At 53.2% G+C, this 16940-nt stretch overlaps 1 protein-coding gene across 2 annotated transcripts; it reads left to right on the top strand.

The window, feature by feature from the left end:
- Positions 1-132: 132 nt before the first annotated feature.
- LOC134135755 (F-box/WD repeat-containing protein 7-like) lies at positions 133-13744 on the top strand. Of its 2 annotated transcripts, none has more exons than XM_062567578.1 (13): positions 133-295; positions 2606-2731; positions 6069-6383; positions 7759-7841; positions 8162-8300; positions 8825-8959; positions 9064-9187; positions 9349-9485; positions 11310-11423; positions 11926-12107; positions 12336-12561; positions 12934-13144; positions 13238-13744. In XM_062567578.1, the coding sequence occupies exons 1-13, from the start codon at positions 164-166 to the stop codon at positions 13504-13506; spliced, it is 2193 nt and encodes a 730-aa protein (XP_062423562.1). In that variant the 5' UTR covers positions 133-163; the 3' UTR covers positions 13507-13744. The 2 variants fall into 2 exon arrangements, with proteins under 2 accessions (XP_062423562.1, XP_062423561.1); XM_062567577.1 differs by having other exon boundaries at positions 2606-2779.
- The last annotated feature ends 3196 nt before the right edge of the window (positions 13745-16940 follow it).

Below are 16940 nucleotides of genomic sequence, written 5' to 3'. Positions count from 1 at the left end.
CGGTCGGGTGCGCACGCGCGGGCCGCGGGGACGCGCATGCGCGCGGGGCGGTGGGGCTCCCCGCGGTGCGCCCCGGCGGGGCGCAGGCGCGGGGCGGGGAGCGGCGGCGCCTGCGCAGTACGCGCGGGGCCTGCGCGGCGGCGGCGGCGTTTCCTGCCGGGGGATGTCGGGGCCGGGCGGCCCGGGCCCCGGCGGGGGGAAGCTGGACATTAACCGTGCCGGCGTGGCCGAGCTCGAGGGCGCGCTCAGCGGCATCGGCCGCCGCCGCGCCCGCGGCATCGTGCGCAAGAGAGAGGTGCGGGCGGGGGCGGCCGAGGGCCGCAGGTGGGGGCTGCGGCGGCGGCGGGGCCGCGGGGAGCTGTGCGAGGGGCGGCGCCGCCGCGGGGGGCTGCTGGGCCGCGCGGGCCCGGGGGTGGCGCGGGGCTGGCGGAGTCCCGGGGCGGGGGCGCGCCGTGCCGGGGGAAGCGGCGCTGGTACCGGCGCGGGGCGGCCCGTGCCTCGGTGTCCTGCCGCCGCTTCGCCCTGGGCTCCGCCCTGCCGGGTGGGGGGCCAGGGCGCCGGACGCCCTCGCCCGCCGCAGCCACCGGGCCCGGCGTCCTGGGAAGGGGTGTGCCGGGCAGGCGAGATCGGCGCGGCGTTTGGCGGAGGCTGCGCGAATGCCGCGGCTGCGGGCGGAGAGGCGGGGAGGGGTAGTGCAGCTCCTGTCGCTTTCCTCAGCCGTGGCCGGCAAGGGCTCCCTGGACCCGAGGCAGCCTGTTAGCTTTTGGAGCCTTGCCTCCGGCGAGGGGCGTGGGGTGGCTCGTGCGCACGGGCATGTGCCGGCTGCCGCTCGGAAGCGGCTGAAGGAGCCTTTTGTTCACGCCCCGCGTAAACAGCTCCTGTCGAGGTCTGCAAGCTGTCACGAAAGGAATAAGGGCAGGTACCTTCCCGGACAGGAGCCTCCCAGAGCAGGCTAGGTCAGAGTTCTCCTGCAGAAATGCTTCCCTTCATGCAGGCCACCCCCAGTCTGTAGGTTCCTTGGGAGACTTAAAGATCTGGGGTTTGGGGAAGAGTTTTAGAGCCTGGTGGCAGATGATATTGCTTGTTAATGGCATAAAAAAATGAGTTCCTGCATGGAATTAGCAGGAGCAGGAAAGGGTAGGAGCCCATCTGGTGCAGTCACAATAGATTGGAAATCCTGCTGCTCCTCTGTGATTGACCATTTAACTCTGTCATTTGAAAATGACAGAGCAGGAGAAAAGCCTGAGCGTACTAGTCACTTGCAGGATGACTGTGAGTTGCCAGCGTGACACAGCTATGAAAAAGGTAAATATGATCTCAGGCTGTATCTGTTGTGGAACTTTTAGCAGAGATGGGGAGATTAATGTCATCTTTATGCTCTTAATGCCATAAGACTTTAGCTGAAATTAGCTGAAGTACAGCCTCCTTGTTCAAGTAGGAGTCGACAGAGAAGAGAGACAGGAGAGATCAGGGGAATGGAAGACAAGAAGAGTTTGACTTTTTTTGGTTTGGAACAGAGGAGGCTGAGAGGGGCAGGGTCACCGGCTATAAATACAGCTGGAATGTAAACAACATGGAGGCGGAAGAGTAAGAGCCATTTAAACTAAAGGATAGTATTGTTTTAAAACAGATGAAAATGGACTTGTAAAAATAAAATTCAGTATTAGAGCACTGACTTGGGCAAAAAGCACTTAATGGGAAAAAGTAACAGAACTGACTTAAAATGAAGAAATTTAAAAGGGTGATAGGAACCTGGACTTGGCCCTAATATCTGTGTTAGGTGGGAAAGGAGGATGCTTTCCCCTGGGATCCTGTTCCTTTTGTAACAGTCCAACTGTCCCTACTGCTTCTGAGCCCTTATATGTAGACAGATTCATGACAGAAGCTGCTTGGAGTCAATATATGGCATAGGTAGGATCTGCTGTAAGTTGTGGTTCTGGGTGTCTGTGGGGCTGAGCATTAATGCCTGACCTGATGTTTCGCAGGAGAATAAGTGCCTTGCACTTGTGTGTATGTGTGTTTGTGTGTATGTGTGTTTGTGTGTATGTGTGTTTGTGTGTATGTGCATAGCAGGAGGTTGGGACTTGTTTCTTTCCTTGGAACTGCAGACAAGGAAAATGAGCTGTGCGGACCACTGATGGCTCCCAGTCCTGGGATTAGTTAGCTGGAAGCCACAGCTCTTTCTGAGATTTTAGCTTTTCCTTTGAGGCCACTTCTCCTTTTGGTAGCAATGGCTCTGGTGTTGTTGCCCTTTCTTTACAGGCATATGTGGCTAGGCATTGCAGTTGTTGCTCAGGGTAGGGAAGATTTGTAGAAACACTTCTGGAGGATTACAGGGGAAACCTTTGGGTAAAGGGTATTCCTTAACTCTGATGGGAACAGTAGTGAGGAGTTGAGCCCTGCTGTGACACCCCCAACGCACACACACACACCACCAATATTAAAGGGAGCCTGTGGGTGTAAATGTAACTTAGGCTGGTAGGTTTCAGATCACCTGTCAGGGAACAGACTCTATCTGAAGAGGGTATGAGCAGTCTTGGTTCTGCCTTGAGGCTGGTCCCTGGGTCATCCAGTTCTGTATTAAATCTTGCTTCTCCTCCGACAGGAATTGAAGGGCTTCAACTCCCTCGACGATCTTCTTCATGTCAAAGGCATTACCACCCGCATCTTGGAGCTGAACAGTCAGCGGATGACTTGCAGAAGAAGGCCAAGCAGTGAGGAAGCTGCTAGGGTGAGCCTTGATCTGCAGGGGGACAGTTCCAAAGTTCCTGTGCCCCAGGTAGGAAAAGAAAGGTAGAGCCCCCTGCCTACCTGATATGGAGATAGACTTCTCCACAGCAGTGTAGGAATTAGGGAGACATCCCTTGTGTTGGGAGATGAGACATCTCTGCTTTGGCCTCTGGAGCGAGGAGGCCAAGGAAAGCTGTGCCCATTTAAAAAGTCAAGTGATCTGTCTATGATTTCCCTTTAAGGTGGCAATTTGCTTAGGTGGAGCATGCTGACCAGCAGAAGCTGAAATACTAAGGGTCCAGCTGGTTCTGTGGCCTCAATGCATGTGGTGTCCTGCTGTAGGGTGCAGTGGCCCTTGAATGTAGAGCATTGCCAGGAGCTCTGACTGCTTTGCATCTGCCTAAAGGTCTGATGTGTCTGCCTCTGAATCCCTAATAGAAACAGTGACCTGGCCCTAGAGGATAGTGGTGGCTTCCAGAAGTCTCTCCACCCCAGAGTTACTGCCTGTCTATAGGTCTCTTCACAGAATCACAGATGGTTGAGGTTGGAAGGGACCTCTGGAGATCATCTAGTCCAACCCCCCCTGCTCAAGCAGGGTCACCTAGAGCATGTTAGACAGGATTGCATCCAGGTGGGTTTTGAATATCTCCAGAGAAGGAGACTCTGCAAACTCTGGGTAACCTGTTCCAGTGCTCTGTCACTCTCACAGGAAAGAAGTTCTTTCTTATATTCAGGCAGAACTTCTGTGTTTCAGTTTGTGCCCATTGCCTCTTGTCCTGTTGCCTGGTACCACTGCACTGTCTTGCAGACAGTTTTTAGTGTTTAAGCTTCACTAAGGTTCCAGAACTGGGCGTGGAGAGAAATTCTTCCCCTAAAATGACAGCTGAGGAGGCTGGAGAGTCCATTTCTCTTGCCAAGTTCTCTACCCTGTTGTCTGCTTGCCTGAGAAGAGCAGTGGCCAGCACGCTGCCTACTCAGACTGGCACGTATCCAGCTTGGCTCTGGGGACTCCTTCAGGAAGTACATCTTCCTGCTGCTGTTGTCCGTGGGGCTGAGGAAATTCATGCAACTGGGGGAAGCTCTGCCCTGCTCAGCTCTTGAGCATGCTCTGTAGGCAGAGGAAGGTGGTCGCTGAGAGAGAAAGGTGTTTTGCTGCCTGAGAAATATCAGTGCCTGTTCAGGATACCCCAGTATTGCCTCAGTACAATGGTCTCACAGATGGTGACCAGCCAGGACCTAGGTTTTGAATATCTCTGGAAAAGGAGACTCCACAACCTCTTTGGCAGCCTGTTCAAGTGGTCTGTCACCCTCACAGTAAAGAAGTTTTTCCTTGTATTCATATGAAACTTCCTGTGTTTCAGTTTTTGCCTGTTGCTTCTTGTTCTGTCACTTGACACCACTGAAAACAGTCTGGCCTCATCCTCTTGACATGCTCCCTTCAGATATTTGTAGACATTGATAAGATCCCCTCTCAGCAGTCTTCTCTTCTCCAGGCTAAACAGGCCCAGCTTTTGCTGCCTTTTCTCATAGGGGAGATGCTTCAGTCCCCTAATCATCTTTGTAGCCCTATGCTGGACTCTCTCCAGTAGTTCCATGTCTCTCTTGTAGCGGAGAGCCAAGAACTGGACAAAATGTGAGTTGGATATTGCAGGACTCCATTGTGTAGCGTAGCACAGGGAATAGTATTGATTTATTTCTTGCCTTTCTTTTCAACCTGAAGCCTGTGCTGAATGCAGCCTCTTAACCCTTTGCAGTTATTGCTTTACAGGATACACAGTTCTTGATGCCTTGCTGGACCTGCTTTCCTTGTTCTTAGATGGAAAACATTGCCTCTGGCTATATTTAAATGCATTTCATTTGAGTGAGCCCAGTTTACTCAGTGATGCAGACCACACTATGTGACTGTCCTGTCCTTGTTACCTACGTGAATGTCAACCTCAAAATTTAATTAAAAAAAAATTATTCCCTTCTAGATTATGAATAAAGCAAATGTTGTCTTTTTTTTTCATGGGTCTGAACTAGGCCCCTCACTAGAAAATCTGCAATTCCCCAGTAACAAGTACATTTTGAGATCTCTTAACTGGCCCATTGAAGAAATATGTTGAATCAGCAACAATCCTTTTGAGGCTGTGTTTGAGTTCATCACATCTATGTAATTACTTTTGTTAACCAAATGTAACACTTGAAGGAATAAAAACAAATTTATTTGAAAAGACCTATTTTCATAAAGCCAAAGAATGTTACTGCTATTTTACCAGTGGAATCCTGTACCTGCTTTTCTATTAAGCAGATGTTAGGCTATGTAAAAACTTGGTTTGCTCTTGCCTTCCTCAGGTTGGTCACAACTTTCACATTCTCCCAGTCTTTGCCATTTCTTAGGTGTTCCAACATTTAGTAAAAACTAAGGGATGTGGGCCAGTAGTCTATTCGTACTGTTTTCTAGGGCTTTTTGATGCAAATTATCCTGACCTACTGATTGAAAGTATTTTGCTGGTATATTTGAAAATAATTCTTCACCCTTATGTGATACAAGGGCATTGTTTTGTTTCTTCTAAGTAGTTACAGAATGCTTCTATTTTTTTGCATTGTTATTCAGAGTGCTACTTTCTTTGGGGAGTAAGGGTACAGATGGCATTAGATGGGGTCATGGTACTTGTTCCCTCTCTGGTAAACTTTAGTCCTGGTCAGATTGGCTGGAGGGCTAGGACCTTCATACTATGATGAAGGCTGCAATGCAGCATAAGCTAGACCTCCTTACTGGTGCTAGGATCTCTCCCAGGGATTGAAGCTGACACTGATGGCCATGTACAGCAGCTCTGTTCCCTGCTTTGCTAAACCTAGGGAAGAGTTGTTTCCAGCTCCAGGTAGGGAAATGGTTCAATATAGAGATGAAGAGGTAGAGCACAACCAGATGTAGACTGATGGGCAGTGCTGGAGCTAGGGTATTTGATGCTGTTCAGTGGCTCTGACACTCCTGTAGCATTTCCTGCTCAGCTACAGAGTTGCTGGATGCTAGCTCATGTGGCAGGGGTGCCTCCCTAGGGCTGAGAACTGTCCTGTCTCCAGAGCTTTCTTGGCTATAGCTGCTGCATGCCGTGGAGACCACCTTGGCTCAGTGGTCTGCTCCTCTCTTTCGATCTTTGGCTTTGCTTAGCTCATCACTCCCTCTTTAGGACTGCAGAGGGGAGCCCTTGTGCTCCTCAGACTGTTGGTCTGTCTGGAGGCAACCTCCTTGGCTCACCAGTGTGTCCCCTAGCTTGGGACACCAGGGTGTTCGCAGAGCTGGAGGGGCAGAGCTGCAGCAGATAGATTTGACCCTGCATTTCCCTGTATTGTAGGTGCTGGCTGAAGAGGAGGAGGATGAGGAGGATGTATCAGCCCCCTGGGAGCCAGAGCGCTCTGGAAAAGGGAGCCCAGGGTCAGGACCAGAGGCTGATGGCTCCCTTGAGCAAGGGGCACAGGAGTCAGTCAGCTCCAGAGCCCGCGGGGAAGAGGAGGAGGAGGAGGAGGAGGAGGAGGAGGAGGGGAGCTGCTACAGTGAAGAAGGGGAGGATAGCAGCGATGTCTACTTCTATTACACCATTGGCGAGCGCTGGATAGACTACCTGCAGCGGACAGAAGAGGGTGGACTCCTCCGCCATGTACGGCCCAAGGTAACCTCTGTGAGATTGCTGTCCTGGGCAAGGGCTTTGCCCTGAAGAGTGGGACTCCCTATGTGGTTCATGGTTTTCCCAGCAGGAGCTGGCACTGTCATGATGCCTTTGGTCCCATTGTACCAGGTGGCCTTGGAGCTTATTGGCACTTGCTTTTTGCTGTGGTAGAGGTACCAGTGCAAGCCATGGGCTGTTGCAGAGTTTTCAGACCCAACTGTGTTCTGTGTGTGTTGGGGTGGCATTGTCAGTGGAGACCCCCCAGGCACCGTGGGAGTTGGCTGAGCTTGTGGGGCACTGTGGGCCAGCCAGGGGAGCTCAGGGCTGGCCACTGTAGCTGTGTGCTGGCTGGGCCAGGTGTTCTATAGTGTGGATTGCACTTCCCAGTGACTGTTAACTTGGGTAGCTTTTAGTGCCAGGAGGATGGAAGTGCTTGTCCTCATGCATCCAAATGGCTGCTGGCAGTCCCTGATCATGCTCATCTGCACAGGAACAGTCCTGCTTTGCCTGTGAGCTGTAGTGCAGAGCCTGATCAGGGCAGCAGGAGTCTCTGCTGAAAGGATCAGGCTGACACCATGGAGAGGTTTCTGCAGTTTGTGGGTGTTGTGGTAAGAAGCCTTGCCCAGCCCTGATCATGAGCTGGTGATCTAGATGATAACTACAGCTGGTGCCAGGGAGCAGTCAGTGGAGGAGAACAGATCCTGGCTTCCTGCCTGGACTGGGGGTAGACCCATGATCATACCTTCTCGTGGCTGTGAACACTGGCTAGTAGCCACCCCACTGTAGTCACGGTTTTTGTTAACTTTGTGCTTCTTGCATGGGGCTGGGGGGCTGTCATTCTCTTTGCAGCCATGTCAGGGCACAGTCTGCCATGCATCCCAGCACGGCTGCGAAGTGTAGCATGGTGTGATACTAAGCAGCTCCAGGGCCTGGCTTTAGGGCTTCTTTGTCAGGAGACCTCAGTGTGCCAGGTTCCCTGCTCAGACTGCAGAGCTGCCTGCTCCATGTTGAGTTATGCCTAGAGAAAGGCCAAGCTGGTGTACTGATAGGTATTCTCAGCCCCTGCTTTTGTCCCTGTACACCTGCCTTGCTGACTTTTCCCTATCAGGTCTGATACTCCCTTCGGAAGGGCTAAGTCCCTGGGGTGACTTCCCCCAGGAAGTTACCTCTTGTGCCAGTTGTAGAGCTCAAGTGGCCTTCAGCTTCCCTCTGCAGATCCAGAATGTGAGCATGGGCTTGGAAGAGTCCCTAGGCTTGGTCTCCTACTCTATCACTTCTAGCAAAAAACAGGTGACCCAGGATGTATGCAGAGGGCTGTGCTCTGCCTTGCTTTGTGTGTGCAGAGGGCTGTGCTCCACCTTTACTCTTCCCCTTGCAGATGAAGCGAAAGTCAGAGAACGGCCTGGATGGCAGGGCCCTCTCCCCTGGCAAGAAGCTATGCAAAGGCTCTGAGTACAGCAGGTAAGATGAAACCTCTGCATAGTGAGCTACACACTGATCTGGCTCTAGGAAGTGGGGAGGACTTCTTTTACCAATCTCATTCCTCTGTCACCTAGGCAACCTGCTGTAATGCAAGTTGGGGTAAAGGGACTGTAAAGGGACTGTATTTGTAGCTGTGCTACATGGCCCATGGGAGTGATGGGCCAAGAAGTTAGCTGGGAGGAAGCTTGTGATTTGTGGCTTATATGGTCCTCAGTTCTGAGAACTGTTGGCGTGGCATGGCCCAGAGTAGCACTGGTAAGTCTCACCTTTACTCTGGTCTCTCCTTGGCTGTGGCCCAGGACCCTGGGTCCCTGCATGCCCAGTCCTACCACCACCTTCGGGGACCTGCGCAACGCTAAACCAGGCCAGGCCCGGCGCCGTCGCATCCCCTCTGTGGCCCCCCCACCCGAGCTGCAGGACTGGCTTCGCACCTTCCAGGTAGGCATATGAACCTTGCCGAAGGGTTCATCGTGGAGGACACTGTGAAGTTCTGCATTTGAAAGGCAGGCACGAGGGAAGTGAACCCCTAGGCACTCTGGCTGCCTGGGACCATGGGCAGGAGATGGGGTCCCACAATGGATTTTACCAAGTTTTTGCCTTAGCTAAAGAGGCACAGAAAAGGTGTTAGTCCACCTCTGATTCCCACAGAGCAGAATGCCCTCTGTTCTGGAGTAGTGTTGTTTTGTACCACGCAGCGCCTGTGTTCCATCCCATGTGACCAGTGGAGCTCCCAGCACCATCTGTTTGTATCTGCAACTCTTCTTCGTCTTTGGGTCTAGGGAGGAAAGCCCTGGCCTCCTCCAGAGGTTTAGGAAGCCTGTCCTACTCTGCTGCAGCCCAGGTGGGCTGGTTGGTGTCTCTGCTGGGGTTTGGGGGGTGTAGGCACCAGACAGAGTGGCAGAGGAGGCTGTGAGGGTCTGCCGTGTGTGCAGGCATTGTGACTGATGTGCCCCTGTCCTCAGCGGTGGAGTGGCCCAGAGAAGCTGCTTGCTCTGGATGAGCTCATTGATCGCTGTGAGCCCTCCCAAATCAAGTACATGATGCAGGTCATTGAGCCACAGTTCCAGAGAGACTTCATTTCCCTGCTGCCCAAAGAGGTGAGTTCGGGCAAGGGACATAGTACTGCAGCCATGGTGCTGCTCATAATTACCAGCTCTAGAGGCCCACTGTTAACCTTGTGACTTGTCTTCCCTTCCTGCAGCTGGCACTCTATGTCCTCTCATTCCTGGAGCCTCGGGATTTGCTCCGTGCTGCCCAGACCTGCCGCTATTGGAGAGTCTTGGCTGAAGATAACCTGCTTTGGAGAGAGAAATGCCGTGAAGAAGGTAAAGGTCCTCCTCCACATGGTATGTGGAACGTTGTGGCTGGGATCTGCAGGAGGGTCGCCCACAGCTGTGCAGTATCTTAGCTCCCTCACTAGGCTAAGGGCATGGACCACCCCTGTACTGTGACAGAGTCTGCATCCTGCTATGTCTTCCTCCCATAGGTATAGAAGAGCCCTTGAACCTGCGGAAGCGGCGCCTGCTGAGCCCTGGCTTTATGTACAGCCCCTGGAAATTTGCATTCATGCGGCAGCACAAAATTGACATGAATTGGCGCAGCGGGGAGCTCAAAGCCCCCAAGGTGGGTGCCTTCAGAAGCCCTTGCTGAGCAGCACAAGCCCTAGAGATCTGACATGTAGGAAACTGATCCAGGAAGGAAGTAGCAGAGAAATACCCATGACCATTAGGATGGGAACAGCACTAAGAAGCTTAAAAGTGCTTTGGAAAAGGTTCCCGTGTCTGTCTTGTCTTGATTAGTCACAGGGCAGAGACACTCACCCAGAAATATTTGAACTTTAGCTTCCTTGAAGCTGGAGGTCCTACCAGCTGCATGCAGCTCCTGTCCCTTTCCACAGTAATTGTATCGACAGCACAGCTCATGTGGAACTTTCCCATGGGCTGTAGCTGGCAACATGGCTGATCTTGGGCATTGCCATGAAGGATGGCACTGGACTTTAGCTCTGCCAGGATCTCTAGTGAAAGGGTCACCCTGAACCTCAGGACAGGAGATTTATTTTCATCCACTACCTCTCTGAGCATCCATTACAGGGCTGTAACCACCCTTTTCTCCAGGCAGAGGTGCAGCCTTTCTGAGGGTTAGCCAGACCTCAGCCCTAGTACAACCTATAACAGCAGCATTTAGAATGTGGTGTTAGTTCTGCTTCTCTCTGACCAGGGTCCCTTCCTGCCCCTTGATCTTGTCCATGAGACACTGAGAGCAGATCTCCAGCTACCCTTTCTCACTCAAAATCTCTCAGGTTACAGTCTCAGTTCTAGCTGCTTTTTTGCATCTAGAGATTTTTGTCCAGGCCGTTTTCCAAGTCTGTCTCTGCAGCACCTTGGGTAAGCTGTGGTGGCCTGTGCTGTGCAGTCGCTGGCTGTGCAGTCACTGCACTACCAAGCAGCACAGGCTGGCACCAAGTGACCCCTTCCTGAGACCATAAACACCCTGGTCTCTGCATCTACCATGAGCAGAACTTTGCAGGGCACTGCCCACAGGGATGCCTGTCCTGTCCCTTTCTGATGGGAAGTTGAATATGTTCCTTGCAAATGGCAGCTCTTGGCTTGTTTTCACACTGAGTTGCCACTTGCCCCCATGCTGCCCATCTTTTGGCTTGGCCAGATCTCTCTAACGTGCCTTGGTGTTGCCTGGGGTCCTGCCTAACCCATCTGATCTCTGTCTGCCTGCAGATGTTGCTCTGCCATTTCACACCTTCTCTGCCCCCATTTCACATTGCTAAGTGTGTTGAGAAGGTGGATGCTAATGCAGAGCTGTGTGTGCATTGCTTGCCCTCCACCATGAGGAAAATGGAGCTGGTAGTCCTAAATGTGATCTTTCTCCTGGCCAGCTAGTTTCTGATCTGTGATAGAACATCAGCTCTGAGCTTAAAAGCATGTGCAGCCTTAATAGCCACGAAGACCAGCCCATGTTTTGGAATTCCCTTGTGGCTCGTTCTCCTCTGGCAGTAACCTCCAAATGCCCCCTTTGGCCCTACCATACCTGCTGCCCAGCTGAGAAGCTGGAGGGAGGTGCCAGTCATTACAAGGAGTGATCTATTCTTCTTCCCTCCTACCCCTGCAGCCACTCCTGCCCCATGCTCCTGCACTTGCTACAGCAACCAGCAGGATGGAGTTGGCATTTTCCCAGCTTCTTGAAAGAAGTTCTAAGTGGTTCAAAGTATGTTCCTCAGAGGCTCCTGCCAGAGCTGCTTGTGCAACGCTTTCCTCAGAGTCTATTTTGAGGTGTCCCTGGGGAGGATAAGGTAGGGCTACCCCAGAGGGAAGCTTGTACGTCCAGGTTTGTCTCAATGTGACAATTTCCCTGATGGCGCCTGGAGGTTCTTCAACATCAGGGGCTCTGAGTAGCCAACAGCTCCCTTCTTGCTTATGTTGTTCTCCTGCACAGGTGCTGAAGGGACATGATGACCATGTCATTACCTGCCTGCAGTTCTGTGGCAACCGGATAGTCAGTGGCTCAGATGACAATACGCTCAAAGTATGGTCAGCTGTCACTGGAGAGGTGAGCTGTTGTCCAGAGTTATGTTGTAAGGCTGCTGCACTGGCATACTGAGAGCTCTGCTGCTCCTCTGCATTGCTGCAGGGACAGGTAGTGGTGTGACAGGGGTCATGGCCTTTTAGGTGGGTTTGTCTTGCCTCTGGCAGAGTGTAGCTGAGGAGAGGATTTGACTGATGAGAAGAGCTGTCTTAAGCTAGAGGCCAGGGTTGGTGCAGTAACAAATGAGTAGGAGTTGGCCATGTATGTGTTTCCACTGGAAGTCCGCAAGTGTGGATCACCATCCTGGAGATCCAGAAAGGGCAAGAAATTCCATTGGCTTTAGGATAGTGAGAGGTCATTATGAGAAGGCTCTGTCTTGGGTTTCTGAGTTTGCAGGGACAGGGACTGCTGCCCTGAAGAGCCTTGCCAGTCCCCTGTCCAGATAAAGTCCTACACTTTGCTTTTCCTTCTTGTTGTGTTGTTCACCTATTCTCAAACCAGCATCTCATTGCATTTTTCTTGGTAGTGTGTGCAGACACTGGTTGGCCACACAGGGGGTGTCTGGTCCTCCCAGATGAGGGACAGCATTGTCATCAGCGGTTCTACAGACCGGACGCTCAAAGTGTGGAATGCAGACACAGGCGAATGTGTGCACACACTGTATGGGCATACATCCACAGTGCGCTGCATGCATTTGCATGGGAACAGGTAGGGGGGGCCTGGGCTGGTGGGTGGTTTGGGTATGGGGCAAGTGAAGGTGCAGAGATGTTCAAGGCTTGGACTGATCTGTAGCTGAAAGATACTATGTGGGAAGAAGTGTCCATGGGGAGAATAAGCTGGGGCTACCCAGAGGGAAGCTGCTGTTTCCAGGTTTGTCTCAGTTGGGTGAAGTCTGGTGTTGACACAATCAGGCCCCAAGTGCACCCTTGCCCATAGGGTTGTGAGTGGCTCACGGGACGCCACGCTGCGCCTCTGGGACATCGAGACTGGGCAATGTCTGCATGTGCTGATGGGCCACGTGGCTGCTGTGCGCTGTGTGCAGTATGATGGGCACAAGGTGGTGAGCGGTGCATATGACTACACAGTGAAAGTGTGGGACCCTGAGAGTGAGAGCTGCACTCATACGCTGCAGGGACACACAAACCGCGTCTATTCCCTGCAGGTAAGATCCTGGCTACCCTTTCCTTCCCACTCATGCTGCAGGGATACAAAAGCCATTTCTGTTCCTGTAAGTGAGAGGCTATCTCTACCCCCCCATCCCACCCCATGCACGTGCTGCAGGGAAACATGGGCCACATCTGTACTCTGCAAGTGAGGCACTGTCTTCCTTTCTCCTGGGCCCCTTACATGCACCTGTACTGCAGGCATACACAAACAATGTCCCGTTCCTGAAAGGGAAACAAATGCATATTCACTCTGAATAAGCTATGTGCATCTGGCTAATCTACTTTGCCCTAAATTCCTGATATGATTCTGCCAAGAACGCTCCTCCCCTTTCTGGGCAGGCCATGCTGACCTTCATCTCTCTGTGCAGTTTGATGGGACACACATTGTGAGTGGCTCTCTGGACACATCAATTCGAGTGTGGGATGTAGAGAGTGGAAATTGCCTACACACTCTAATGGGACATCAGTCACTCACTAGTGGCATGGAGCTACGTGACAACATCCTGGTATCTGGCAACGCTGACTCCACAGTCAAGATCTGGGACATCAAGACGGGCCAGTGCCTGCAAACGCTGCAGGGTGAGTGCAGGGGGATGTAACAACTCCCTTCACAGGGAGTGTTGGATTGGAGATGGAAGCATGGGATGACTAACAGATATCCTCTTCCTCCAGGGCCCAGCAAGCACCAGAGTGCCGTGACCTGCCTACAGTTCAGCTCTAAATTTGTGGTAACCAGCTCAGATGATGGTACCGTCAAGCTCTGGGACCTCAAGACGGGCGAGTTTGTGCGCAACCTGGTTGCATTAGAAAGTGGGGGCAGTGGGGGTGTAGTGTGGCGCATCCGTGCCTCCAACACCAAGCTTGTGTGTGCGGTGGGCAGCCGCAATGGCACAGAGGAGACCAAGCTGCTGGTGCTGGACTTTGATGTGGACCTGAAATGAACCTGGCCAGTCCAGGCTGGGATGGATGATCCTGCGGGCTGGGCATAGCAGCTGGTCTTGGTGGGGCTGGCCCCGGAGCAAGCACTAGCCCCCCGCGGGCTGTAAATACTGTATGCAGCTGTCTGGGCCTTATTTATATATGTGTGAACTCCCTGTGGGGAGCCTGCGCCCGGCTAGGGCACTGTACAGAGGAAGCAGCATGTTTTATACACACTAATATATCAATTTATTTCTGTAACTCGGGTCTGCTTCTCCACCCCTACTGTTCTGTGAGCCCTTCCTGCCCGGAGTTTGTTGGTAGCTGCAGGTTATTTTGTTTGAAGCAGAGAGGAAATGGGCTTTCCCTTAGTTGCTGACCTGAGAGACCAGCTCTTTTTTTCTAGAATGTATGTGCCCTTGCCTGGTGGAGGGCCCCCTGCCTGGAGTCTCACACCCTGTGGACTCCAGCTTCCCCTTTATTTTGGGCATGGCAACCGGCTGACAATGTGCACACGGCGCTGTGCACAGAGGGTTGGGGAGATCTTGCAGGGCAGTACCACATGTAGCACAGCCTGGTGGCTGGCCAGGTGTACAGGCTCGTGAAGCTGTCCTAGGAAGACAGGGCAGCGATACTGTGTCTGGGAGGGAGCAGTGCTATGAGCCAAAGGTTTTTCCTTTTGCACTGCCCTGATCCAGACAGGGGGAAGCAGACAGGGCTGGGCAGAGTAAGTGTCTTGCAGTACAGCTAAGCGTATGTCCCACAGTGCATTGCGCACCTCCAGGCCTGTCAGGAGCAGGCCTGTCTCTGGAGGTGCAGCAGGAGGCAACAGGTTGGGCAGCACCTGGAAGTCAACAGCAGGGAGATGAGACATGACCTGATCTCTCCTGAAGCAGTACATATGTCTGCAATAGGGAGGGTAGCACTACCTGCTGATCCAGTTGGTACTGGTCCAGCTCTTGCTTCTCTGCCAGGGCTGTCTCCTGGAGTAGTGCCAATGGGAGCCGGCGTGGGTGCTGGAACGCAGAGAGGTGGTAAAGCAGCACGGGCTGTCCTCCCATTGCGTCCAGGTAGCTGCACAGCAGCTGGCAGCGACTCTGTAGTGTTTTCAGCCACTTGCTTGGGACCTGTGGCCCTGCAGGAACATAGCGCAGCCACAGCTGTGGCAGACATCCTTGTTGCAGCGCCCGTAGGATAGCAGTACACCGGGGTGATTGGCAGACCCCACCCTTCAGGTGCTCCTGCACACAGCTGAGGTCTTTTTCCACCTGGTGCAGTAAAGCCAGGAAACTTCCACACTCTTCTAGCAGGAACTGATGCAAAGGTCCAGGTTTAGGCTCAGATTGTTCCTGTGGGAAATTACTTCGGCCTCCTACCTCCCATCCTTGCATCTGTAGGTCCTGCTGCAGCCCTACTATCAGTGCTAGGCCCTGTTCTGCAAACTGCCTCAGGGCCTCCTGCTGCTGGCTGGCTGGGAGCTGACGGGGCTGCCAGACCTGCTGGGAACGGAGAAGATTGGAGAGCATGGCACAGCTCTGGACTGCTAGCAGCTCTTTCTGCAAGCCCTGGACCACACTGCAAGAGGCTGTCGCTGCTAGGCTGGGGAGCTGCTGGATGCACCTCTGGATCTCTGAAGTCACTTCATCCTCAGACAAACCTGGAGGCAGACAGGCACAGCTCATGGCCCTGTGTTTTCCCTCCAGCCTACAGATGATGTCCCACACTGTCACTCTGCTGTAAAGGGGCACTATTGCTAGGAAGGTGTACATTTTCTTACCCTTCTCTTTCCCCAAATATGCATGCTGCTGAGCTTCTCTGGGTAAAGGGCATGTTCTTACCTGTGCTGCAGCAGTGCTGGAGAGAGGCAAGGAGGTTCCGAATCCCAGAGCCTGGCGGCAGTTGGGATGCAGTGTCCAGGCATTCCTGAGCTAGGCTCTGCACAGCTGCTGCATCTCCTCCATCCAGTATGTGACCTCCATAAAGAATTGATCCTGAAATAAGGAGGGACTGTGACTTGCTCAGCTGGCTTGTAACATCCTAGGCCCAGTCTTCCTGGCTCCTGGCAGGAGCTCCTGAAGGTGCAGCTGATGCTGGGTGCTGCTGGGTGATGATGGAGCAGGGAGTGCAGCAGTGGTTATGCTAGTGGATCTTGGCAGGGGTGAGGGAATTCCCTTGCTGCTAGTGTGCAGAGTCCTGCTCCTTCTGGGAGCAGTATGGCACTGCTCTACCTGTCAGCACTTTAAGGGCCTCTTCAGGGTTGGAAAGCAGATGCAGGAGGTGCTCCTGGGCACGTAAGCCAGCAAAGAGCTCATTCTCAGTCCTGGGAAGAGAGCAGTCATGTGACCACATCAGGGCAGCCTGCAGCCAGCGCAAGGTCACACCAGGGGAGCAGCATCGCTGTCAGTGTCCCTGACTCACCATTGGTAGCATGCAGCCTGCAGGTTCCGGCTGTAGTGCTGGCGATGCAGTAGCACAGTGTGCAGCACTAGAAGAGCCAGGCTCTGCCTCCATGACCCTGACCCTACATGCTGGTTCAGCACCTTGGTGTAGGTGTGCAACAGGAGTGCCTTCAGGTCCAGGGGTGTCTCGCAGAAGATGGCAACCGCACGCTGGCGCAGCAGGCCTGTAGGGGTGTTGCTGCCAGTACTGCGTCTCCCCCTGTGCCTGGGGCCCCAGGCAGGGATGATGTGCAGTGGCAGAACTGTCACAGTACCATGGCCTCCAGGGTTACTATACCTCCAGGAGCCTGCAGTATTTCCACCTGCAGCAGCATAGTGTTAAGGACTAGGGTGTGGTATCCAGGCATGCAGGTCCCTATCCACCATACCCAGGAGAATGAGCAACACCTCTCCCATCAGAGTTACACTAAGTCACCTGGACATGCCAACTTCACAGACTGCTGTAGAAAGGCATTTCCATCAATACAGCAGTGGCATCCAGCCACATACCTGGTATAGCACGTGGGTTGCAGGCTGCAGCAATGAGCCAGAGCCGGAATTTGGCATGGATTACATAGTCCTCTTTGGTCCTTGATAGCTGTGATACATTGTCCTTGTCTGCAAAGAGGTGAATCATGGTCTGCAGCAGAGTGGGGAAACAGCTTCTGTCGGGAAAGCCTGGGAACAGAGATGGCTGCGCTGCTAGAGGTAAGATGGGTATGTATACAGTGCAGCTGGGATGGGATGGTGCAAGGGGACAACTTTTGCATTGGCTGCAGCTGGGGGACGGCATAGGGCCTGACACTAGGGCTATGTGTATGCTGGGGAAGGGGCTGGGTATATGTGAGGGCAATGGATGGGGGAAGTAGTGCAGAATAGGGCTGCAGAGGTCGTGCAGGCCTGGGGCATATGCTGTCAATGATGCACTGGCACTGCTCAGAGCAGGAGGGGAGGGCATGAGTAAGTCACAGGGGTGTGTTAGAGCAGAGCCAGCCTGCAGGAGTGGGAGTGCAGCCCAG

The sequence above is a fragment of the Rhea pennata genome, chromosome 1, assembly GCF_028389875.1.
Source record: "Rhea pennata isolate bPtePen1 chromosome 1, bPtePen1.pri, whole genome shotgun sequence".
Lineage (NCBI taxonomy): Eukaryota > Metazoa > Chordata > Aves > Rheiformes > Rheidae > Rhea > Rhea pennata.
Note: the sequence above shows the minus strand (reverse complement) of the source record. Positions and strands in the feature narration are given on the sequence as shown.

Bases quoted from the DNA above. Each gene is read 5' to 3' on its own strand.
- LOC134135755 (XM_062567577.1), top strand. From the start codon at position 164: ATGTCGGGGCCGGGCGGCCCGGGCCCCGGCGGGGGGAAGCTGGACATT. The intron at 8,960-9,063 runs GTGAGTTCGGGC...CCCTTCCTGCAG, and splicing joins TTTCCCTGCTGCCCAAAGAG to CTGGCACTCTATGTCCTCTC. The intron at 12,108-12,335 runs GTAGGGGGGGCC...CCTTGCCCATAG, and splicing joins ATGCATTTGCATGGGAACAG to GGTTGTGAGTGGCTCACGGG.